The sequence below is a fragment of the Geospiza fortis genome, unplaced genomic scaffold, assembly GCF_000277835.1.
Source record: "Geospiza fortis unplaced genomic scaffold, GeoFor_1.0 scaffold104, whole genome shotgun sequence".
NCBI classification, from domain to species: Eukaryota; Metazoa; Chordata; class Aves; order Passeriformes; family Thraupidae; genus Geospiza; species Geospiza fortis.
Window position 1 is genome coordinate 3539373 of NW_005054325.1, and position 27501 is coordinate 3566873.

The window sequence follows — 27501 nt, forward strand, 5'->3', positions numbered from 1 at the left end:
GCTAGTATGCCTCTTACGCCTAATTAAATACCACTTCACATCAAACCACCACTTCGGATTTGAAGCAGCCGCTTGATACTGACACTTCGTAGATGTCGTATGATTATTCCTCTACATTTCTATCTACTGATGAGGATCTTACTCCTCTAGTATATTAATTACAATCGACTTCCAATCCTTAGAATCTGATTTAAATCCAGAGAAGAGTAATAAACATAATCTTATTCATACTAACCCTATCACTAACCCTAAGTATCCTCCTGACTGCATTAAACTTTTGACTCTCCCAAATAACCCCCGATTCAGAAAAACTATCCCCATACGAATGCGGATTCGACCCTCTAGGATCTGCTCGACTCCCCTTCTTCCTAGTAGCCATCCTCTTTCTCCTATTCGACTTAGAAATCGCCCTACTCCTCCCACTACCATGACCTACCCAACTACAATCCCCTACCATCACCTTAACCTGAACCTCCGCACTTACCCTCCTCCTTACCTTAGGGCTGGTGTACGAATGAATCCAAGGCGGATTAGAATGAGCAGAGTAACAGAAAGTTATTTGAAGTCTGGCAAGATGTTATGAAGGTAGTGTCATGCTTATTTTCATCTATAAATTCTGCAAGGGAATTTTCTGAATACTTTGGGGAAAACAGATGGGTCTACATTGATTTCAACTATCTCATTTAGGTGTCTAAATAAGATTATTATTTACCTTTATAGTCAATGAAGACTGGGCTTTAGTTCTTAATTCCTACACATCTTGGGTAGGTTACCTAAGTGCATAGCATACTAAGAGAAGCCAGGAAGCAATTCTCTTGGAACAAATGATGTCATCTTAAAAAATGAAACCATGGTAAATAACTTTCACTGTGTTTGAAATCCTGCTTTCTTGTGCCATTTTCTGTCCGTTTGACAAAAAGCTTGAAGAACTCTGCAAGATACAGACTTATGTACATCAAGCCAAAACAAGCTCAATTACACACTAAAGTCAAATGCACCTTTAAGACTGAAATCCACAGCATCAGATGATGTCCACCAACATTTTCTTTCCTTTACGCATTCATTTAATGGCAAAAAAAAATCCAACTTGCATCTCTGTGCTGAAAATTTAAAAAAAAAACAAACCACTACTTAAAGTGGAAGAGCAAGATTCAGAGAACAGTAGAAACATTTAAGACTTGCAGCAATTTTGCAAAATTTAATTAAAAAGCTGCAAGACATACTTATGGATAGGTTGTTTTAAAAGAATTCATGCCTTTGGCATGCAGTAATACATAAGACTTCAGCCACTCAGTAGTTCCTTGTATTAGTGCCCAGTTTGTCTCACTGTGCATACATTATGGTTAATATTAAATTATTTCATCTTTAGCCTGTACCTGGGGGGAGGGGGGTACTGCCCACTGGGAGGAGCTTTTTTGCCATACTAGCACATATTTCTGCCTTCTACAGCCTTGTCCGCCTAAGAAATCTGGAACCAGAAATTCCCTAGAAGTAATCACAAGCATGATTGTGACAAGTAACACAGGTCAGGATTCTTAAACAATGCTGTCATTGTAACATCTTCAAAGATTTCTTGATTTCCACATTTCCTCTTAGTCATGTCTTAGTCAAGATTGACACAGGACTAAGACAGTCTAGCCAGGAAACAGCTTAGATAATTACATGTACAAAAACAATGGAGGAATAAGTTTGTACTGCTGTTTCCAGTGGGCAAACCCAATAGCAACCTGGATCCATGGTGCTATTTAATGATGGCATGTTAGCATGCAATGTGTACCATATTCAGGTACCAGATAAGGAAAACTAATCACCATATGGATTAGTTTTAAAATTAACATATTAGGAGAAGCCCTCTAGTGTGTTCAGACAATGAGTCAGCTTCTAAAACCAGAACAGAAGCAGGTAATACAAATGAAATGCTAATTTTCCCCCAGACAGTGAAGCAACACTCTCTGTGTATTCCAGTTCTTTTGTAGCCTGTGAACATTTGAGTTTATTCTCTCAGACTACAGTGTGGACCCTTGAAGAGTTTTTTTGCTCTTTCTCATCTGGATCAGCATTGGAGCACTGGGAAAAAAGAAGGTTCAAGCCCTACATTTCCACACAATCAATTAATTGTATACAAGATGTGCATTTCCATAACCTTTAGTACCCACACATTGCTAATGGCACAAAAATAGCTCCAGTTATTCTTTGGATGTTCTCTCAGCACCAAAATAAGCAATGCAGACTTGTTTGTCTATCTCCTCTTCACCCTCAGTCACAAAACTGTATCAGCACTTTTGAGTGCTGAGGAGTAGCTCTGCTCTATAATAAGAATATGTAGGACATCACCTTCCTCAACAGACCTACTTTCCTGTATGTATGGAAATTGAAACTATTCCTCTCCCCTTAGATCATACTCCAAAACTAAGACAACATTTTTTTCCTACAACCAATGCATCATCAGAAAGAATCAAGTAAACTTTAGTCCTGCCTACCTAGGAACTATTTCACATTCCATATGGCCCCACTCTACACACAGGTACCTAATACTGGTTTATATACCCTGATACATTTCTGTAATACAGTCACATTCTGATTACAGAAAAGTTGTGAAAGTACCACACTACATATCTGGCCAGCATAGCTTACTGCTTACAACATGTAGATCAAAAAGTATGCAGCTTGACATTTAATTCCCTATAATGAATATGATTGTGACAAATAGAAAATGAAAGATTTTATTCTAAATCATCTAAGGACCAACATAGTAAAATCAGAAATCACCATAGAAACATCATAATGCCAAATTTCATATTAGAAATATCTCTTAGACAAAAGAAGTCAGTAGGTCCTCTACATGTACACTTCAAGTTGATACCTTTTGGCAGGATGAAGCTGTTCAAAGAAATAAAACTGAAATAATAACCACTGCAATAGTATTAACAGACTTTTTTCAAGCTGCTTTAATCTTACAGTCTGTCCAAGAAATTAGCAGAGCACATACATGTGACTTACTGGCAAAAAAGAAAAAGGAAGGTAATTGAGCCAAAATTATTTTTTTATATCATTGCTGCCCTCTTCTGGCTTAAAAGTGCTCATACTCCATACTTCATATACTGACAAATACATCTCAACTAATTACATTACATTCATACGGAACATGTTCAGAATTAAATTAATTTCATCTAACACACAAGCAATTCTGGCATGCTAAGAGTCCCACACACCTTTAAATATTATAATTTGAGAGTTATGAAGTAAAACCTATTATTAAAATTGATTGCTAGTATAATTTTTAAAAATTAACTGTTACTCTAAAGTACAGGAGTCAGTTTTGACATCATGACAGGTGTCAAGTTAAGGTTAGCAGGAAAACAGAAAACCAACAGAAGAATTTGAAAATGCTTATTCAAAAGAAGTATAAGGAGAAGACAGAATCACATTTGGTATCTATTCAGGCACAGAGCTTTTACTTGTTCCATTACAGAAATATATCCAGCAAATGCAATTCAATATAAAACCAGTAATTCATAATTAAAGGAGTTTATTTTGTGTTTTATTGTGAACTAAGCACTTTTCATATTGCCAAGATCCAGAAAACCAGGCAGGCATAAATAACATCCACCCTTCCTTCTTGCCAAAATATCAAACATCTCAGTACAGAATTCCAGAATAAAACCAGTGAGTACAAGTTTATGCATTGCTTAAGGGCTGGAGAAACTCAGCATAATCTGTCTTCGTGATGCCTGTAGCATTGTCCATTCCCCTTCTTGTTCCCATACATACCTTTCCTCCCACTAACTTGGCATCATAACTTCTCTCAACTTTTGCTGCTGCTCAGAGCAGGCTTAAAGAACAGCAGACCCCAGCAGCTCATCAGGGTTTCATGTCCAGCTCAAAAGCAAGAGGGCCCCGTTTCACATTTAACATTACCTTTGCAGTTCTTTTTTCTCTGCATTAGTGGATGGAAATGGTTTCACTTCTTATGGTCAGATCATTTTTATCTGCACTACTCATATAATTACTCTACTGAAGACAGACAATTTTAAATATATTGTCAAGTAAATACAGATATATTTATTGCAAGTTTTTCACTAATGGCACCAAGTATTTATAACAATTGAGCTGTTAGTCACACAGAGAAGCTGCACAGTAATGGATATTTTACTCATGATGACCCTACAGATTCTAGGCAAGAATAAATCTCCTCTCTCTTGCTGTATAGAAGTTTCTTAAGCTGAAAGTTTTCAAAGTAACAGCTATTTTTGTCCTGAGAATACAAATAATATGAGTGAAAGCCACTGTAGTTAAATCTAGATGTTTGCCAGAATCAACTATGTTTTGAAGCCATGCTTTGATTTGCTTTGTTTGTTTGCTTGTTTTTGTTGGCTCTTTCATCAGCTGCTATAGAATTAAAGGCTTCATCTTGATCTTTAAAAACACAGCATGTATACTTTGGAGGATGGAGAAGGAGAAGAGAGATCCCTGGAGTTCAAGAGCTGCTGCTTCCATTTAACTTGGAAATGCCATTGCTACTGACAGTTGCCACCTCATATCACAAACCAAGGCCAACAGAAACAGTTCCGGAGACTTATGCCCGCAAGGACAAAATAAGCTCTTTTTCACAAGAGAGAGAGATGTGTCTGTCTAGGCAAGAATGACAGATAGGACTGAGGTAGAAACTGCATTTAAAAGACAAACAATATGTATACTAAAATCTTGCAAATAAGGTCTTGTCTGAAAAAAAACCAGGCTGCTATTCCCCTCCCCGCCCCCTGTGCAAAACTGAACTTTCCATAATTCAGGACAGAAACACTTTAAATATTTCTTGCCCAGTGTTAAGCACTTCACTGGCAAACCTTTCTTAAGAAACCCAAAAACAAACACTCAGCCCCCAAAACAATACAAATCAAAACCTTTTATATTTCAAATGCTGATTAAAAAACAAAATCTACCCCCAACTCCCAAATCAAAATACTTCTTGGTTTAAGTTCCCAAACAGAATGCACTTATGCCTTTCTCAGCAGGTATGAAACAAGGCAGAAAGAAGGAGGAAAAGCTAACTGAGCACCAAGTCCAGATCAGGCATTAAAATTAAATTCTAAGGGTAGCTTATGGGAACAGTTAAAAAGCCAACACTGTTCTTTGTCTCTCAAGTTATGATCACCAACAGGATAACAATGTAGACAAGTAAGAGGGTAAATGGAGTCCCCGAGTTTCTGCAAGCATATGTGGTGGACACCTGTACATTAAAGTATCACCAACACCAATAACCATTTAAAAAGACTAATTCATGTAAACATGCTTTCTGTCTTGTGGTTGCTGTTGGAGAAAGATAGGATCAAAAGAATAATCTTGGACCCCATACCCTGAAGAGAGAGAAAAAATAATATATGTGGTAGCAGAACATAAAAACCCCTGAGCCTTCCTTGTTTCCCTTGAGTGTTACAAAATGTTCTACCTTGGTAAGATCAATGGGATAAACACAATACTCCAGTACTCTAATCAAAAGAACTATTTTAAGTATACTAAGAGCAGCACATCCAAGAGTTGTACAGCCTCTCAGGTCACAGGCTGCAGAGGTAATTTATCCACCAGGCCATGAGATGTTGATGCATTCCTCTGATAAAGGACTGCCACCAAGTTAATTCTAAAAAATAGATTGCTTATGCTTTCATTCTGCAGGCGTTCCCAGAAGTGAAATAAAGAGCTTAATAATGTTCAGAACTGACTAGTTTTTGTCAAGCTGATAAATTTTAATATCTTTGCCATCCATAAATACTTTTTTCATTCAAAGTTTACAGTTATTAAGCTTTTATGTTCTCTGTATGTGCAGAATAGATTATCATTCTACTTGTACACATACTTATATTTAAAATTTCAATAGTTTCTCTCACTTAAGCAATCTGTTTAAGATGTGACTTTTCTTTTTTTGTATTTAACTCATAAATCAGCATTAACTTACGTAAATCAGCATTAACTTCCAAAATCTGGTTTTGTTTTGTTACTTAAGGTAAACAGCTACCAGGAGCTACCTCAGACATATAGAATTGTTTTCATACCTAGACAGATAATTTTCTTTTTATTTTTTTAAATACTGTCAGGTTCCAGTTAAAAGCTGGGCAAAACTCATCCAAGGTATTACTCCACTGACTTCCCTGCAGCTACATCAAGAATGAGCCTGACCCTAGGGCACACTATTAAAATTTTTTAAAAGTCAGATTCAGCAATGTCCTTTTTTTTTATTAGGGAACAAACAGTGCAAAACTATATAATGACCTATATTCAGCAAGGGAAAAGCGAGATCAATCAAAATGTCAAAGATGTATAAAAGGTGCATTAAAATAGAAAAGTTATATCAAGTAAAAAACATTTCACAGTAATACAATCAGACTATGGCCCTCAGTCCAGTAACTGCTTTGAAAACACTGCACACTCTCAGGCAAGTAAATGCACAAGCACAGATCAGTTACCAAATACAGACGAATGCAGGGCATCTAAGATACATTAAACCTTTTCTACATGAGACTGCAGCCAAACTGCACATGTGGCAGATCTACCACATTTGGAACATTTGGTGTTCTTGTGTGAATGGTGTCTTTGGAGGCACCAAGCTCCTTTTCTCTTTTTAAATTTGAAAACACAGATCCCCCTTTCCCCTAGTAATTACCACAAATGAATGGCAGTTCTCATTTCTTAGTCTGTACAGTGATTCCAAGGAGCAAAAGACACTTGTAGTGTTTTCAACTAACAACCATTTATTCCCATTAATTACTTAAGATAAATGCAAGTAATATAAGGCTTACAGATTTCCACTCCAATGAACAGAAAATACAGATGCCTGTCTACAGGAATTTTTAGTATTTTTCATCACCCATTTAAGACATAGACATATCAGTGTAGACAACCCATATATGCACAAAGCCTATAAGTATGAGATACTGCCTTAAAATATAACAAGAGCACATTTTCCTACAAGCCATTTTGAGAGGAGGTTTAAGAAGAATGCAACATATGTCTCAGTGAGCTCCAGACGGGTGTATTAATCCATTCTACTCACAAGAGCTGCTGTTTTGCATCACATCCACTCTAGTGTTTGGGGCTATACCCAACTAGAAGGAGACATGATACTGAACAGACCAAGGGCTGCTTAAGTCTGTGCAGTCCAGGCTTGGGGGGCAGAAGAATTAATGAGGAAATGAGAAAAAAGCAGATGGTGCTGCAGTATTTCTTCCTGCGTATCTGCCACCTCGAGCAGCTTCTATACAGGCAAAGCCCCAGGGCCCCACCTGGCAGACATATAATTACCCTAAATGTGCACTTATGTTTCATTACACCTTAACCATCACTATGCACACTGATTACAAGTATCAATCCATTTCATTTTCATACACCTCTGCGGTTGTACAGCATTCAACTGTGAAAATTCGGCACTCTTGTCACTTCTAAAACAAGGCCCATGCTGATAAACAGCAGTGGGCAAATTATTTGTCACTCTGTAGGGTGCCAGTAGGGTTTGATAAGGATGACATCACTCTCATTTTACCAATAACAATGACACTAACAAGAACATGTAATCAGCAAGCCTCAGTGCTTGGTCTAGCTGTGGCAGGTGCAACTTTTTTTATGCTGTAAATAAGCCAGCCAGCATTAGCTTCCAGCACAAGTACAAAACTATTTATTTTATCAGAATGTTAAGCAGAAGTTGGCTTCCATAAGGCACTGCAGCTGCTGTCGCTGCTTCTGCAGATGCTTTCATTAATTTTATCAAGGACATACTGAAGTAAGTGCTTGATCAGCACAATGGCTATTTAGGAACAGCTGAAGAAATGAAACAATTAACTTAAGGAGACTATGCAAGCCCAATATGCAAATTAAAATAATTAAATATTTTAAAATGCATCAAAATACATGTAAGAATGCTTTATAAGTGCTTTATAAAGCAAGATGTGCAGTGGGGACGGGACTGGGAAAAAATAAAATCTTCACAGCTCTAACTTACTTACATCTAAATAAAATTCCTGTAACCTTTAAAATGATCCATTTCTTAACAAAGTAATACCGACTTAGATACTTTAAAAATTAAGTTACAGTCAAAGATACTGTTTATGATAACCAAGCACGAAAAGGACTATAATATCCTTAGAGAAGTTTCATTCGATTATTTGCTGTGAAGAGATATTTTGCCACAGTGGACTAGAAATTTAAAAATGCTATTTGTTTTATGACACCTTTACTGCTTGGACTACTAAAAGGAACAAACATACTTAATAGAAGATGTTTTATTTCTCCTTCTTCAGAAAAGAATTTCATATTGTGCTCTAACAAAGCATTAAAAAGAAAATCCACTTGCTTATGTTCCTTATTCAAACTTTCATGGTATCTGATTAAACCTCCAAGAAAATTTCTATCCCTGGGTTTGCAAAAAACTTTCCACCTAAGAGTGTAAATTGAGTAGCTGAAGTTTCACGTCCCTGCAACTTCAAGGCCATCCAGCTACCACTCCTCAGATTTTGGAAAGGACAGCAACAGAGAAATCAATGCTAGTTTTATTTCCTTCTCTGCCTCTGCTCAGGATACTAAGGGTTTTCTGCAACACTACTGTTCTGTCTCATTGCTGCAGCCTGGGAAAAATATGGCCAGGTGCAGCTACTAGCATATTCACAAAGAAGGAAAAAGAAATGGCAATGGGAAAAATAATAGAGAGTATTCTTCACAGCAGAAAATCTGGTGCAGGGCAACATTAATTACTTTCAGACAAGTGCTCTGGGTAGTTTTACTGAAGTCAGCTTAGCTGGATCTGCCTGTGGCAGATGTGACACACTATCCTAGATAATGATTGCTGTTTCCAGTAGGGGGTATGGTGGAGGGAGCTGCAGCAAACACGACCAAAGAAATCACTCCCATGATGCTGTAAATTTTGTCCAGACACGCCATTTGAATCTCTCTCCTTTCTACACCCAAGAATGATAAGAAGCTTCTTGTATGGAAGACAGAATAATTTACTCTATTTGTAGAAACTGGAAAGAACTAAAGGATAAAAGATAAGTCTCCTACACCTTTCCAGTGTTTGAATGCACTTGATATTTACATCTACATTTATTGTTAGGAATTATTGCAGCAGTCTGCAAGTACATGTATTTCCAGTGAAATCTATGAAATATACCTTCATGGATTAATCACAAGACCTTTAAAAACCCCAGAGTTTCTGAGCAAAAATGTCTTTGCTACTGGTAATGAAACTGAACTTCCTTGAACTCTTCATTAACCCTTCCTCTTTCACATTCTCCAATTAGAAGCTCTATTTATTAAGTTTTGCTATGATAAAATGTGTTCTAACAAAATTCTGTTCATGTCATTTGTGTTTAAATAACAACACTGAGCACAGCTGAAGGAGAATCACATATTAGTAAAACATTAGCTTGGACCAATAATGCAGCCCACACAAACTTTAGTTTAAATACATAAAGGTAAGCTTTACTATTCGAAGAGTATTACATACTACTTGCATAAGATAGACCTCTTTAAATGACTGCTATGAGTATTTGTCACTTTCTTTCAGTAAGACTCTGCGGGTTAAAAATTAAATTTATTTTTAAAGTCCTACTACTAATGTTCAACTCTTGTTCAAAAAGTATGTCAGCTTACTGTTTATCCAAAGGCAATGAAAAGTCCTACTCTGTAATGAGTAGGATTCCTACTGTGCAGCCAAAAAGGAATTGAGGAGGGGGGGAAAAAGGCAGCTGGATAAACTGGATTTTCCTGCCCTGTATTCATACAGATTAAAAAACATATATGTTTCATCTATATACAACAATTTTTATTTTGACATACGTGTCTATCGAAGCCTTCAAACAGCTTCATTTCCCTAACCATTACCTATTCCTTCCCTTAAGTAATTTGGAAATTTTTGAGGTTTTACCACATACAGAAGGTTAAAGTCTAGATTCTGATCAGCTAACTGCAAAGAAAACCTTCAAAAAATCTAGTTAAGGGAGAACACCTTGTTCTACCCTGAAATGCCACTTCTTGCTCCTAGCAGGGCAGTAATATTTAGGTAGATGACAACTGCTTACTCAAACCACACAGACTTTTCAAAGGCGACAAAGACAACTGAGATTTCTCCTTCAAAATTCACAAAAAATGTCTCACAGATTTCTGAGGTCTGGTTTACATGGTACAACCACAGAATTTCACTTGAGATATTTACACATTAGTGCCCTAAAGTGACTCAGGGGTTGCATCCCATACAGCACAGCATTATAGTCCTGAAACAATAAAAGTAATTTAACTAGCAGGAGATCCATTTAGGAGATCAGGCAATCAGGCATGCTTAACTACAGGTGAGTGAAAGGAAGTTGGGCTATGACAGCCACAATCATTTCAATATCTAACACTGTGTTAGCTTTCAAATCAATGCCCAGTGACCTACAATGCCTCCACATGAAGGAAACTGATCCAGAGTTTGCTGTCTCCTTTGATCGTTTTATGAAAATCTGCTATTATGCAGGGGTAGATTAAAGTGGTATATATTACATCTGCTATTGCATGGAAAGATAAAACCTGAAAAAAAGAAGAAAACTTTCAGGCTTAGGTAGGTCCCATTTTTTCCACCATCACTGCATTTCTTACCACAATTTGATAAGAAGTAGATCTGGCAGATTTTGCTAAAACTTCTTTTTTGAGGAAACTGTGAAACCATTTTCAAAACAATGAAGTTGTCTTCAGGTTAAGGAATGAGATGCTTTCAAATTTCTTCTTCCTTTTCATTGTGACAACAGCAGACACTTAATCTAAGAAACTCCTCCAAAGCTCAAGACACCAAATATAAAACTGACACCATTTAGCCTGTTCTCCACAATGGGTTCAGACAGGTGAGCCAATATCCATTCCAGAGGGAATTTTGGCTCTAAAGGACAGGCGTTTATGCACATGCAAGTCAGAAATCCATGTCACCGTAACACATGGGCCTGCTGCAGTGTTCCACTACAAATACATGAGTTACATGTACTCCATATTAGCTTACCCCTAAAACACAGGGCCAGAACTTGCTTCTAAGACAAGCTGGAATCTAATTTTACCATCACTTTCTCTAATTCATTTTTGAAAAGGGAAAAATAAATTACAAGAGGAAAGAAAGCAAAATCCATACACAAAAAATGTGATTTGTACTAGAGCATCCTGTAAGTAATGACATGCTTTCCATGTCGTTTGCACTTGGTATATCTCCAGCATAGAAGGCATCAAGTTTTTGTCACCAGCCTGACAGCTTCTGATAAACTATTTTCATAGCAAAGTAAAAAATAAAATGTCTCTGCTAAAAAGTTTCCAGTCAACAGACATACATTAAACTCAGAACTAAAAATTGACATAAAAATACCTTCTAGACTACCAGAGAATAAGTCTCTGTGTACAAAAGCACATGAAGTTCATAGTTTATTATGTATATACAATTTTTCAAGCTGTGCTCCAAATCAGTGCAACGGTCACAGACTCTCATCATTATCATCCACTGATACAGAAGACTGAGTGAGTCATTAAATTACGTAATGGATTTTGTTACAAGCATAAACTCTCATAGCATTTTTTTATTACAAATCAGGACTAAAGAATGGGTTCTTGTAGAAATAATTAAATGTATAAAAGAATTTAATTTCTGATCTACACAGCAAATAAGCACTTGTGTATTTTAATGTAGCAAAAAGTTAAAGGTTCTGGAAAGTTTTGCATTGGATCCTCTCTCCCCAAAATTGATCTGCTAAGTCAATTTTGAAAAAAAATTTTGGAAAAAATATCCCTGTCCAGAATGCCTAGCAGCATGGCCATAGATTATAAACACTTTCCACTTTGAGTACCTCTGATATTTGACAGCTCTACGAGCACTTGAACATCATTTATCACGTTTATTTTTAATAGCTCTCCCTGGGCACAGCTGCCTTGGATGCCAATCTTCTTTTCTTTAGCCTCCTGTAAATATTTGAAATAGCTATTCATTAACAGTTGCAGATTTATTCAGCACTGTTGTACTGCTTGTGGACTGAAAATAGCTTTTCTTTTTCTCCCCCCCACCCCAATCTTCTGGCTGATCTGAAAAAAGCCTGCTGTTTAGGTTCAATCTGTCAGGATTTAAATTATGCTCCAGCTGAGAGCTAATCAAGGGTATCTGACCTGGTTTACAAATAAACTAGGAACAAGAGTGTTATTTTTTCCTTTTTTTTTCTTTAGGGCATGGGCCCATATATGAAAACAAACCATGAACAGATCACAAATACAGTTATCCTAAATTAAAGCAGAAGCAACTTGTTCAGAAACAACTTGTTCTCACAGGTGACTTCCTAGAGGTTCTCAAGTATTTTCACTGACAGCTCTTACACCTAGCTTACGTGCAATATTTCAATTTCAGATTTCAGTACTTTTGCACAATGTACACAGCATTAAAAAGGCATCTATTAAAGTCATCAAGACACCCTGGTGTGCACATCAGGAGTCCCACACATCTGTACAAATCATAGCTTTTATTTTCATGGAGTGATATTGCAGAAAAAGAAATTGTGTCATTCATCATGATTGCTCCTAATCTATTCCCACATACAACCAAACTGTGCATAAGAGCCATCTCCCTAATATCTGAGCTTACCAAATTGTACAAAGTAGGTCTTAAGTGCATGTTAAGGTCTATTTTCTTTGGATTTAGACTAGAGAGGCCAAAGAGCTCCCTAAAATGTACCAGTACAAAACGCACTTAAATTGTCACTTCTGTAGCATGTAATAAGAACATTGAATGTTTGAATGCAGACACTTGCACATGTGAGAGGGTTTTAAGATAAGAAAAACTGCAGCCATGTCTTGTCTAATGAAAAAAGCCTCTAATGCATCCAATACAATAAATACAACAGCCTTCAGAAGGCTACTAAAATTGCAGAAAACATTTTGTTTAAAAGAAGTGTTGCTCGATTGGCCTTTGTATTACATGGTATGAATGATGACAGGGCAGCATGCAAGTAATGTTTTCTTCTACTTATTCCTGTCCTGTTATTTCATGAACAATCACAATCACTGTAGCATTGTGCCTAAAGCTGGCATAAAAATATTTTAGCACACACTGACTTTTTCCTTAACATAGTAGGAGGTACTCAAGAGAAGGTTAAAAAAAAGAAGGGACAATAGTTAACCATGAGAGAGATCCATCTAATCTCTGGGCCCAAGCCTACAAATCTATTTTTTATAAGTTACATTTAGTAGTCTCTCAGCATTCTCTCCCTGTCACATCTGGGCTCATCACCATCCAGAGTTTTACTCTCACTATGACCTCACTGACTACAGCATGAAAGATTAGAAAATTTCTTTTTATAACTTACACTTTACACCTGAGATATGCTGTGAGTTGAGTTACTTGATGTTGCAGTCTCTTGCTTCTGTAAACTGCACCTTTATCATTTAATCACATAACACTTTTAAACGCCTTTGAAAGAAAGTTATCTCAGATCAAAACAGCTCTTAGTTTCCTATTAAATTAATCTCAAAAGTTACGATCTTAGCACTAGATACAGAGATGGCATGGCCTTGAGTCACAATGGTATTGCACAACATGTCAAGAGGATCACCACAAAACCCAACCTCCACCTCATTACAAAAGGTGATTGAGAGCAATACTAAAAGCATAAGGCACATTTTATATAAAGGACACTGGGGGAAATGAGTGACTTGCTGAAGTGCAGTTTAAGAATAGCCAAAAGTAAGACCATTAGTGAGCTTGGCCTAGAGCCTTCTCCCACAGAATGCTTAGTGGAGAGTATAAATGCATAAATGATTTGCTGAATACTCAGAAAATTGCAACACTTGACAGAAGATTTGTTATTATTTTAAAAAATGGATTTTTCTTCCATGCCTCTGTCCTATTTCTTCCAAATGCTCAAACTTCCACTATGTCTTGTGGCATTCACATTCCCTGAAAAAAATCCCTTCATCCAGGATTTTTCTCTTGAGAAGCTGAGAAGCCTCAGAGAAAAGGAAAACAATTCTTATTTCATTTGCTTCTCCTGTATGGAATGTGTTTGGAGATTGTTTCAATGGATTCTGGTGCGAGTTGTTTTGACTCATTGGCCAGCCAGGGCCAAGCTGTGTCGAGACTGGAAAGTGTCACGACTTTTCATTATTAGCTTTTTAGCATTGAGTAAGTATCCTTTCTGTATTCTTTAGTACAGTATAGTGTTCTTTAATAAAATATAGTATCATAAAGTAATAAATTAGCCTTCTGAGAACATGGAGTCAGATGCATCATTACTGCCTTTGTTGGGGCTTCCCTACAAATACAATAAGGTCCCATGCTAGGGCCTTTCTCAGCTTTAACCACACTATGAGATTAAGAATCCCGCAACAATTTCTTCTGAACCTGGCCTTTGCTAGCTTCATGTAATGCCTTGGAACCTGGTATGGGTTGAGACATCCAGCATTGCTGTTCATTTTAAGTAGTCAGCACACTGGTCACCTTGCAGCAGAAGGGGTAGTGGGGCATGCATGACTCATTTAGTCCATGAACAAAAACACAGAAAGGAGGCAGGCAAAATTTATGCTGAGAGGTCCTAGTTCTGTCACAAACCCAATTCCTAAAAAAAATCTCTCCTTCACACCCCCATAAGTTAGCAGAAGATCTTGAGTAATCTTGTTAGCAGGAGGTTTCAGTGGCACAGAACAGCTAAGGCTTGTTCCTACACAAGGCCAAGCTGTCCAGCAGCAGACTACTTACCAGATGATAAAAGGAATAATTGCTGCATTCTGATAAATTACCTTCGGATATGTGACATTAATGTGACATTAATGATGACCTGAACTTGGTAGGTGCATGGTGCAACACAGTGCATCAGATTTGTTAAATTAATGATTTGGATTCTAGTTACCAAATCTGTTTGACAGTAGAAACTGCTCGTGATATTTTCACAGGAGCTATAGAAAGCTTCAGGCAGCTGATTGCAGCATAATATGCAAAGCTGACCCCAAGAATACTCTTATAATGTTTTGGAAGTATTTCTAATCCAGGTTTAACAAAACCAGCAGTAAATACATGAGTGAATTATCAAGGAAATACAAGTTCCTATAGCTGAAAAAAAATATTTGCAAGGAGTGAAAAAAATCCAGTACCTCTATGGTTAAGAAGTCACATAAAACCAAACTTCCACTTTCAAACAAATTTAAAGATAAAAACCTTTCCCCTCTGAAAATCACATTTATTTAAAGAATACATCATATTTTAATTCCAAGTACTTTTAAATTCAAGACTAAATACACACAAAACCAACTTAATCTGCCTGGTAAAGAGTTAACTATTGGCTTTGACATTACTGAATTCTGTGGTTTACACTCCATTTCAAATAATGCAAACTTAGCAAAAATTAATTTATAAATAAAATTAACAAGCAAGTAATGCTACCCAGCTTTTTTCTGCTGCTGTTCCATTAAATAAGCATGGAAAGAATATAACATACACTACACTCTTGTATAACATAAACAAATTTTCCAAAAAAAGAGAAAAAATAACTTCAAGCAAACATCAGATTGATGAGCTCTTCTGAAGAAGCCATAAATGAGCCAAACATTCTGTTAAAAAGCATGAAGACTACTGTGTGTTTCAACCCTCTCTTTTCCCCTTCCCCAGTTAAGCTGGAACAGGTATCTCTTGTCCTTGGAAGATGAGAGAAGACACCCCAGAGTGTCCAATATTACATGAAGTTTTGTAGGACCATTTCTCACTCCAAAAGCTAAACTGGCCTAGGAAGGAGCAGCTCTGTGATGAGAGAGAGAAGCTTGGGCAGATTACTACATCTGGTTTCCCAGACATCCCTCCAGTCCTTTGCTCCAAAGGATAATTCCATGAGGACACTGCAGAATTGTGGTACTTCCACTATGTCAGCATCTGGGAAGATTCAGCTTGTACCAGTTACTAATGTCACCCTGTGAGGTTTCTAAAAGCACATTCAGTTTTACCCCAGGTCAAGCCCCCAGCCTGACTCACACAAGGAACACTCTCCCAGGCACAAAGCAGGTGGCCTGAGGAAAGGACAAAAAAAAGGGGGGCAACTGTGAGGATGGAGGAGGAAAGGCAGGGGAAGAGATGGCCAAGAAATGCTCCTTCTACTTGCAGTGATTGCTAAAAGTACAGCTGAAACTATAACCTAAGGCTGAAGATCAAGTAATATTTTGAATTGTATACATCTCTGCTTTGGCTCTTTTCTATTACACTTTTATTTCACACAAAAATAAAATGCACCTTTTTTCATAACAATACAAAATTAAATAGCCTGGCTGTCATTCAAGGATTTTAACAGCACAATTGCAAATATTTGAGTAGGAAAATAAAAAGGAATGAGAAGGCTGGATTACATATAGCAAATGTGACCAAAACTTGGGGTTTTCTTTCTGCTGAAGAAAAAAATACAACCTTTGTTAGACAGACTTTTCTGGTTCTTGAAAGTGCCAAAGCTAAGAGATTAGTGGAGTCTTATTGCCTCTTGGATTCTTAGTCAGGCATGCAAAGTAAGCATTCCTGTATTCAATTTATAATCCTTATTTCCAACACTGGAAGGTACAACAACCCATGCACAGTCAAAAGACTTTATAAAAAAGAAGCATTACTAGAATAGGTTGGATAGAGACAAAAAGGTTATCTGGTCATGCCATCAGACATTTTGGAAACAGTTTCACTTGATCTGGCAAGTTAGCTTCTGGACAATACCTATGTACCTCTGGCAACACTAAGAGAGAGAACAGCATCCTAAAGCAGCAATTGTCCAGATTTTCAAAAAATATACCTTTTATTTCATGTTACAGCATTAATATGCTTTATGTTTTGGAACAGATAACCATTATATGATAAACATTTCAAGGCACCCAAAAAATCTATGTAAAGCTATTCAAGCTTATAACAATCCCCACAGAGGAGAAAATACTACTTTCAGAAACACAAGGCAGACCATGCAGACTTTAACTCTTGATTAAAATCTTTATGGAAACGTGATTTTTTGCAAATTCTAGGGTGATAGCCCCTCATTAAATGAATGACCACTCCTTGTTACTGCATTATCTTCCTTCCAGTCTTCACTAATCCACAAACTTTCCTCTGTCATCCCATACAAGACCTGAGACAAAGCCATGGCAGCAAATAAAATGACCAACCACCTATTATCCTGAATGCAGTCATGTGTTACTCTACTTGAGTTGTTTACACTGCTACATTACAAGCTCTTTGGGGCCACATTTTTTTAACCAGGTACGCAACACTTACACAATAAAATCCCAATTATACAAACAGCAATGAGTGACAAAGTGGTTTTCCTTTAAAGTGAACAGCCCAATTACAGCTCTGCATGTTATGCTGCATATTTGCAAAAGCTATTGTGATTCATTTTTGTGTCTTATTTGAGGCATGGGCATGATTTTTTGGCAAATTAACTCTTATGGCATGATTGCTCTACAAGGCTGTTTGACAGAATAAATCCTACGTGAACTGTGGAAGAAGGCATTGACACATGGAGCAAAAGAAAAAGAGGTTTCCCTTCCTCATTTCTGATGCCTAGAATCACAGTAGACTTGGCAGCAATGGAAAAAAACATAATGTTTAAAACCAAACTGAGGTACAGAGCATGCCTACAAAATCTAACAGGCAAAATCAAGAGAGTCTCCACAAAACCTACTTGAACCAAGAAAAAAATTTAATTAAAAAACAAAAAAGGTGACCTGGGGCACAGTATCTGATCTGCCATGTTAAGGCATGAAGGGCTTCATAATTTTTTACTAAGTTTTTCTACTTTCTAAACTTGTCAAGAATAACATGTTTTCCCAAATGTAATTCTTGCAAATAATTTGATGATCTTAACTAGAAATATCAATTAAAGTTTGACAGAGTTATAAGGAAATGGAAGCAAGATTATATTACTGAAATACTTGGCAACTATGAAATTAGAAGATGCCATGTTCTACATCCTTAATGAAAATATTAACAACATATTAAACTAAATCTGAGCCTTCTGCTGATTCTTAGTGTTTCTGTGAAAAACAGTGGCATGTTGTGAATCCCAGAATCCTTTGTGGCCAGAGGGCACAGAGATGATCAGTATGTTTAATATTTTGATGACAACATCAAACATACTGCAAGTGCACTGCAGAGTGATCAGCCTTTGGCAACAGATTTTCAAAACACTGAATTTATTCTGCATGAGTCTATCACCCAGCATGTGCAATGGGTTTGAAGCATTCTGACAGCAGTGGACTGACTGCACACACAACACACTACAAATGCACAAGAATGGCTACATGGCTTTTGGCTTAAAGTCAGCTCACATCTGGCCATCTTAGAAGGAGGCTTCAATGCTAACTGCAAAAGGCCAAGTAAAGCATGCAAAACAAAGGAAAAACATGGAGAGAAAATTTGTATTTTTAAATTCAACAATTTTTAATAAAATAAAAGATTAGTGTAAAATCCACACAAATAAATTTTTACAGTACTTAATTGTCATAATAAAATGAATGGAGGAATTTATTTAAAGCATGTTAATAAGGGTGTTGTCCAAATGCTTCTTCAACACTGACCAGCTTGGGGCACTGACCACGACTGCAGGAACGCTGTTCCAGGGTTTGAGTGCTCTTTTGGTAAAGAAATATTTCCTCATGTGAAGTCCAAACCTCCCCTGAGAGACACAACTTTGAGCCATTCCCAGGTGTCCTGACATTGGATGCCATGAAAAGGGATCAGCACTGTTCTCTCTCCCTTTCCTTCTCAAAAAGCTGGAGAGAGCAATGAGGAAAAAATCTAGACACCAATAATTTAATGTAATTGCCACTACATTTCTGAAGTAAAATTTAAAATAATACAAAGGAATCTTTTATGCAACAAGACATGCAGAAGACAACAGAAATAGCAGTAACATAGTGGTCAACATGACTGTGTAAAAAAAGGTACCAAGAAGACAACAGGGAATTTCCTTCAGAGCCAAGAAGAAAGTTTACTAAGCTTTCTTCTTGTGAAGTGCTCACTCAAACATAGCTGGAAAATATCTCCACTATTGCAATTTGCTACTGAAAAGTTATTTTTATCCCTTAAAATGTCTCTTTGCTATATGACATTGGTTATATGTGTTTGTTCATGTTACACAGTAGTTCTCACATACTTGGAGACACTGATTCTACTCACTACTGATGAATTATAACTTAAAAAAAATAAAAATAAAAAATTCATGTGGACAATGAAAACTAATTAATAATGCTATCCCATCTAACTATGAAATGACAGCCTGGTACAAAAATATTGATCTTGGCCTAAGTATTCTGTGCATTGGCAAAGTCAGCAGTAAAAAAGCTTGACACATTCATAAGACAAAAAAAGATACAGAAAGAACTTAAATAAACCTTAGAATAACAATGAAAAAACCCTAGCTCAAAAAAACCTATAGCCATACTCAAAAAGCACAGCAAAACAAAGACAGGGTTTTTTTATCAAAGTGTCTTAAATACAGCAGCCCAAGCTCTCTGGAACACAATTTCAAATTATGAAATAATTCAGGAGCAATGGTAAAGTCTACATTCCCTGGAAGTCAGTAAAAAGATTTGTTGTAGATAAACAGTCACCATTCTCCTCCCTCCTCTCTCTCTCTAGGTCAGATTGCAGACACAAGTTCTCTCTCTACAGTGTTAGTTTCTACTCTGGAAAGACCCTGAGTGCACAGCCCAGGTATATGCCCCTGGATAACTGGACACCCATTCTCTGTCAGTGCGTTCAGAGACAAAACCCACTACCAAGAGTGTGGCCCAAGCATCCTGGTTTGGTACCACTTCTGCTAACCAATGGGAAACTCAAACATTGCCAATATTTCATATTTGTCCTGTCGTGACTGCCAGCTGCCCTGAAATCACACAGAGGATTAACTGATAGTTTTGCAGGGGTAAAACAGCCACTAGGAATAAAGCAGAATGTCTCAACAGTACCTCATCAGAGCTGCTGAAACCAAAGATCCTCAGGAAAGCTCACAGTCATCTGAAAAGCTCCAGAAACCAATCATATCATATAAAATCAATCCTTATCATCACCCAATAACACCTGTTTATGGCAAACTTGTAGAGAGAAAAATATTTAACACTAATCTCTTCTAAACTCTCAACACTCTAAGGTCTACCAGATGAGGGATAATTGCTAAAGACAGCTAATGAAACTCAAGACCAGAATCTTAGTTTTGGTACTCCCTGCTTTGTAATGCTACACGTTGTCCAAGATTTCATAACAGAAGTGCTATTCAGAACTCAACACCATGCATGCCAGGGAACCATCATGCTAATAATGGAATAAAAATAAGTGATATTTTGCCACTACAATTATCCATCCAGAAGCAATCGTTCCACATAGTTTGAGGAACAGTATTTCCTGACAAGACTGACTTTCATCTGAGAACCCCGACTGCTACCATAAAGTAAGCTAATGTAGTAGTCAATTATAAAGTGTATAATTAACAGCAGTATATTCCCTGACATCTGCAACAGACATGCAATGCTTAAGAAGTATAGTTTTGTAGTGCCATACACAAAAGATTTTCATTCTAAACTAGAATGAATAACAGCTAGTTCCATAAAAAATATTTATATTTTTAACTTAGTTTGCTGAATGAGCCAAAATTGCTTACAATATAAAGTACTGGTTTTGTTCAGAAAGCCTCTCACAATACGTATGGGTTTTATAATAATGAAAGCCCCACTTAAGGAAAAAAACCAATTTAGAGTCCTGCAATTTAGCCAAAGCCATCCCAGGACACCACTCCACACAATATTCAAAGTTCAGGCTTGTTTAACTTTTGTGTCTCCTTGGAATACTGTTCACTAATGGCAGCTCCCCCAGCTTCCATTTTATATACTAAGCAAAACCACATTGTTATACATAAAGTTGCTCTGCCCAGGAAAGAAAGAGCCCTCTCATAACTGTAAATGCAATACCCTAAAATACAGCACTGAACATGACACAGCACATTTTGAAAAAAAATTACTAATAAATTGATGACACAAAGAAAGCGCTGTACAATCAGCTGTAGAAAAACTCTGCATAAACAACCTAACAGTAGACATTTGTTCTCCACTCAAAGACCACTTGACTGTATTTCACAATACTTTTACCAGCTTTCCTTACAGAACTCAGCCATATATTCTGATTTGACATGCCTGCTCATGTAAAAAAATTAAACTACTACTTACTAACAGTTGAAGTTCACAGAAAAAAACCATTAAAGTCAAAAAATGAAAAAACTCAACGAATTACTTTCAACTTAAGATAGATTATTTTCTTAATGAATTGTTGTGAAATATTCAAGTTCATGTGACTTGTAACTCCAAAACTATTATGGAGGTCAGAGAGGAAACATAAACCATGCAGAAGTATGCAAAGCCCCCTCAATTTCAGTACACCTTAGTACTGAACACTTAGTCCAAGGCATTATGAAAGTATGCAGTGTGTGCTAGAAATCTACAATAGTTTTTGTGCAGATCGCATTGAATTCAAGATATTAAAATAATATACAAAAAGAAAAACAACTTATTTCAGAGGCTAAAAAAGTACAAGAAATAGGTTAATATTTGTTCAATCGTGGTGATTTCAGCAATCTCTTTTCAATCAGTTTTTGAAGTAGAAAAACTTTTCATGGCACATCTGTACCTCCCTGTTTATAACCAGAGCTTCAGCAATACATCTTCTGTGAAAACAGAAGCGATTGTTGAAGAGATTGTGGCTCAATAACTCAGCAAAAAATTGAATAATGGCTTTGAATTGCTGAAGTCTTTCACTGGATTGATGAAGATTCTGCAGCCCACAGCTGCAGCAAGCTGGCAGTAATAAATTCTCCATGTACTGCAAACTAAGGATTTGACTATTTCATCCATTTCTAAGTATGTGAAAGCTGGAGGCAAAACCATTTTACAACTGAACAAATACTTGCTTCTTTCTTTATGGTCTCTAACAGAGGTAGTAGTGTAAGGCCAAACAAGAATAGAACTCCCTGGAGATGCCTGCTGTGAGGAACGTCACAGCATTTCTTCAAGAAATTTCAAAACAATAGCTTAAGGGCAACTTTTTCCATTAGAAATCAAATTATTTTCAAAGAGTCAATATTTATAATAAAGGCCACAGTACAACACATGAATTGAATTACTCATTTTTCAATCCAAATGTACAATACTCAAGTTCAAAATACTTTCCAAAATTTCACATTCATTGTCTGCAAAGACAAACAAAACTTGAGTTTTCTTTCTTGTTATGCCAAGTAAATACATCTTTATGCTAATACAATGTGGAATTTATGGTATATAAGTACAATTATAACAGGACAGACAAGTCTGGGGGTTTTTTTCTTTCCACACATGCCAAAAATCTAAATAAAATTTAGATAGTTAACTTAAACAAGGTCATAATCTTGACTTATTACCCACCTTATCTTTGTCATACTTCCTTGAAGAATAGTCCAGAGTTTCTTTAGAACAGCTATACAGTGCTGAGTAACACTTCTTATTCTACTTATAAATGGCAGCTTCTCTCCTGCTCAGTAACTACTTGCCAATTTCAAAATCATCTGTTTTATATTACTGAAAACTCCTAGCTTTCTGAAAAATGTTTCCTGAGCTGCTTCTCCACCAAAATAAAAAGCATATTTATGTATCTGTATTTCAGTTATTGATTATTTCACAATATGTATATAGATTTTAGAAACTTATCCTACTAAACTGAGAAATCTGACATGACAGGATTCCTGTCAGACAATCCTAGTCCCCAATCCAATTCACAACAATGAGAGCATTAATTCTACAAACCTGAGCAATAAGAAAAAATTAGTGGAAATCACAGATGAGCTTCAGAGAAGAGAGGTACTTGGCTTTTCACAAAAGTGAAAGGAAAGGGCATTTTCAATTTTAAGCAGGAACCTTCTGTGTGCATAATGTAGAACTTAGAATTTGTGAATATGGGCTTTGAGTAGGAAAAAGGGTTTCCTTGCACACAACTGATATGAACAGACAAAAGTTTAGCACTGGCCTAAGTAAGGTTCATTATGGATCCCTAAATAAGGATAGATTCAAAAAAACTTTCAATCATTGGAGACTTCTGACTAGAACATTTGCAACTCTCAGAGCCATAAGTGAAGCCCAGGTATACTGTCTGTGCATCCACAGAGGATGTGACATCAAATGTTGCATTTACTCCTTTTGATTCAAAGTATTCCATACAAAGATGGAAAGAGCTGCTACACCAGAATTACCTGAGTGTTTTTAATGTACATTTCAGTCCTTCAAAATGGCACACAAACAGAACAAACATCACCTGTGCCTTCACAATGAATACTGGCATAATTTGAAATCTGTATTTTTGAAACACAGGTAAAATTTAGATATAAAGAACAAATACTAAGATACAATAAAGCTATCATAACTAACATACATGCAAGAGCTTTAGGCAGATACTGGCCCCAGATAGTGTACTGCAGGAAAAACTTAGTATTTGATTGAATCCATGTGACACTACAAATATCCTACTGAAGTTAAAAGCTGATAAGCTTTGTATGGATCTCAGAAACACCCCAGAATGTCTCCACTAAATCAACTACCAGCAAAATCAATGTATTGCTGAATAGGATTTAAGAATCCTTGGGAGGCTCATTAAATTTTCATAGCTGAATGAAAAAGGTTTCCATCACCTTCTTTAAGAAATTAGAGATAAAGTAAAATGAACAAATTTTACCATTTCCACATCACCTCCAAAAGATCCACGCACAGAAATTCTCTTGAACAATACAAAATCAAAATAAAATACTCCTTGAAAGACTGCATTTTGCAAATAGTGGTGTACACCATAATAAAAGCGTGGCTTTCTACCACAAAGACACCACGAGATACAGCTGTGACTATTAATAACAGAGTCATTATGTGTGAAGGTAAGCCAGATACGCTTCAGTGGCTGACTTTTATTGTAGGGATAAAACTTCTTACCTTGAAAAGACTGCTTGGCTCTGTCCACCAGTTCTTCAATAGGATAACTTGCTAGATCTCCTCTGGCATGCTTCGTTTTACAGTAGGTACATGCATTGAGACACCTGTTCCGAAGATGAAAATACTCAGTTTCTAGCCAGGAAAGCCTTTATAGACACAGCTGTATTTATTAAGTACCTCTGGAAAAATAAGTTTTCATATCTATGACCAGGAATAGTAATATTTTGGTTTTAAATCAATGGAATAGTTTGAAAATTGTTTTGCTGTCCTAACTTCTTAAAGTATCTTTCACATCTATATGAAAGTTTGAAAAACAATCAGTGGGAACCACATACAAAACTAAGAGTAGGAATTTAAAAATTTTTAGAAAGGTATAATCAGGTTAATAATTTTTTATTACTAAAGATCAATCTCCGGGTTTCCCATCCCTCTATTACATAAAAAATCCAACCTGAACAAGAAAGTAAATGAAAAAAGTCCAGAAAGGCTGAAAGTAGATTTTTAAAAGTGCATATACTTGAAAAGACATTTCAATTCATCTTTTTAACTTTCCTTTGGCTTGTATAATTAGAAGAAACAATGTAATGAAGACAGAATCACCAACTAGAAAAGAGAGTTTGGCACAAAAGACTGCAAAACTAATGAAAACTCCTACAAGAAAATGAAGAAATAGTGTGCTTGCTTTTAATTTACCTGACAATATACTAAAGGCAGACTTATTCAGAGTACAAGGATGGAAAGGCCAAAACAAACAAAAACTACCTGTCATTGTAAGCCTGTTGTGCTTTTCGTCCCTTCTCCCCTTTTTAGAGCTGATATTGCTCTAGGCTTTTAGAGGTTAAAGCATTTAAACCTAAGCCCTAAAAACCTCACAGACCCCAAAAAACTCTTTAAATATTTCTATTGTTCATGCTGACTAGAATACCATAAATTCTGTCCAGGCCACAGCTTCATAAAATCATACAATCTTTAAGGCTGGAAGAGACCTCCAAGATCATCAAGTCCAACATTTGACTGATCACCACTGCATCAAATAAACCACAGCACTAAGTGCTACATTCATCTCTTGAACACATCCAAGAATGGTGACTCTACCACTTCCCAGGGCAACCTGTTTCAATGCCTGGCCACACTTTCAGAGAAGATGCTCTTCCTTATGTCCATCTTCAACCTCCCCTGGCACAACCTGAGGCCATTTCCTCTCACCCTGTCACTGGTTGCTTGACAAGCGACCCCCACCAGGCTATACCCTCCTTTCAGGCATCTCTAGAGGGTGACAAGGTCTCCCCAGAGCCTCCTTTTCTCCAGGCTAAACACTCCCAGCTCCCTCGGCTACTCCACATCAGACTTGTGCTCCAGACCCTTCCCCAGCTCTGATCCCCTTCTCTGGACATGCTCCAGCCCCTCAATCTCCTCCTTGCAGTGAGAGGCCCACAACTGAGCACAGGATTCGAGGTGTGGCCTCATCAGTGCCGAGTACAGAGGGACAATCACTGCCCTGCTCCTGCTGGCCATGCTATTGCTGACACAGGCCAGGGTGCCATTGGCCTTCTTGGCTACCTAGGCACTGCTGCCTCATGTTCAGCCACTGTGAACCAGCATCCCCAGGTGCTTTTCCACAGGACAGTGTTCTGTCCACTCTTCCCCCAGCCTGTAGCACTGCAAGGGGTTGTTGCAATCCAAGAGCAGGACCCAGCATTTGGCCTTTGAAATTCCTAATGTTGGCCTTGACCCATCAGCCCAGCCGGTTCAGCTCCCTCTGCAGACCCCTCCTACCCTCCAGCAGATCTACACCCCAGCCCAGCTTTAGTGTCATCTGCAGTCTTACTGAGGATGCACCTGATCCCCTCATCAACAGAGATACTAAACAGCAACAGAAAACACTTAGGTACCTGTGACGGTGGTCACAAGGGTGCTTGGGTGAAGGAAGAGATGAGATCCTTGAGTCCATTACAGAAGGCTTGATTTATTATTTTATGATATATACATATACTATACTATACTAAAAAGAAAAAGAAATGAGAGTTTCCAGAAGCTGCTAAGCTACCTAAGAATAGAAAATAAAGAATGATAACAAACGAGCTGGCCTTGACAAACTGCAAGAGCTAGCTCTGCTGTGACTGGTCATTGAACCAAAACATCCACACCGGACCAATCACAGATCCACCTGTTGCACTCCACAGCAGCAGACAATCTATTGTTTATGTCTTGTTGCTGAAACTCTCAGCTTCAACAGGAAAAATCTTGAGAGAGGATTTTTCATAAAAGAAATGTCTGTGACAGGTACCAGAAAAGGTGAATGTTCCAACTACAGCATAGTTGGAACTAATACCAGAGAACTTTCAAAACAATACTGAAAAGGCAAAGATAGCACAGGGTGGATTTTGATGAAGTCACCAGCTCCAAGATTGTGTTAACTACTTGGATATATGTTGTCTTCTATTAGGATGTCTGGCATCTCCATGACTAGGTGATTGGCGCTTTGCAAACTCCAAAGGTTTTTCTTCACAAAGACTCCACTCACATGTTAGTTCTGCTGCTTTTGCATAAGCAGGGGTTCAGGAAGGGTAGAACACTGCCCAGAACACTGCTCAGAATTTGTTCTGCTGCCCTCCTGACACTGCACATCCCCTCAGCCCCAAGAACTTCTCCATTCAACAGAAACCTAAGTTCTAGGAGAACATTTAGATAGTTTGTGATTCTCTCTGGATATGTATATTATTTGTTATGCCTACCAGACCAAAACATCAGATTTCAGTACTCACCTCAGATCAGAAAACTAAAATATACTGCTTAACAGCAGCAATCAGACTGTTCTATTAGCTAAAAACGTATATGAAAAAGGTTGCCAGTAAAATATCCAGCAGGGTATTAAAAATAGAAAAAATCCCTAAATCTGAATCTTTACAACCTGTTCCAAATAAGTGACTCATTGCCACCCAAAGACAACTTATTCATCAGATGTATCTCACCTTGCTTTGCAAATCAAAAGCCTTTCATTGCACAGGATCTGAAGCATGTATAAAAGGTAGCACTTGAAATCAAGAAAGTGTAAGCAGATAATGGGTTTATACTTTATCTATGTAACATACATAGCAGATGAAAACATTTTTCTTCTAGGTCACTGTCGTCTAAAGTTTGCCATGAATGGCTATCCCTCAAAGCCCATGGGTATTTCTTCCTCTCCATGCTCCCCTTACCCAAAGCATGTCTCCCTTTTTTTTCTTTTCTTGATTTTCTTTTTTGTTAGTTTGTTTTTAAAGCACAACTCTCCATTCAACCCAACACTTCATTTCTAAGCATGCTCCTATCCCGACATACCACTGTCACACTCTTCCCCTCCACATCATTAATTCAGCTAAACCAGCCTTTTTCCACACAGCTACACAGAGAAAAAGCACTACAGATCTGCCAAGGAAACATAAAATCAGTTTCAGAACAAATATGTCTGCCCTTTTGGAACCAAAACACCAAAGGTGTGATATTACACACTAATGTTTGTACTGCACTAACCTT

General features: G+C 37.2%; 1 protein-coding gene across 2 annotated transcripts in view; it reads right to left on the reverse strand.

Annotated features, from left to right (window-relative positions):
• CDKAL1 (CDK5 regulatory subunit associated protein 1 like 1) overlaps nucleotides 1-27501 on the reverse strand; it is a 376797-nt gene that overhangs the window by 183310 nt on the left and 165986 nt on the right. For both annotated transcript variants that reach the window (XM_005420967.2, XM_031056967.1), the window contains exon 8: nucleotides 23986-24089. In XM_005420967.2, the coding sequence (XP_005421024.1) occupies nucleotides 23986-24089 (104 nt within the window). The remainder of the gene's footprint in view (nucleotides 1-23985; nucleotides 24090-27501) is intronic.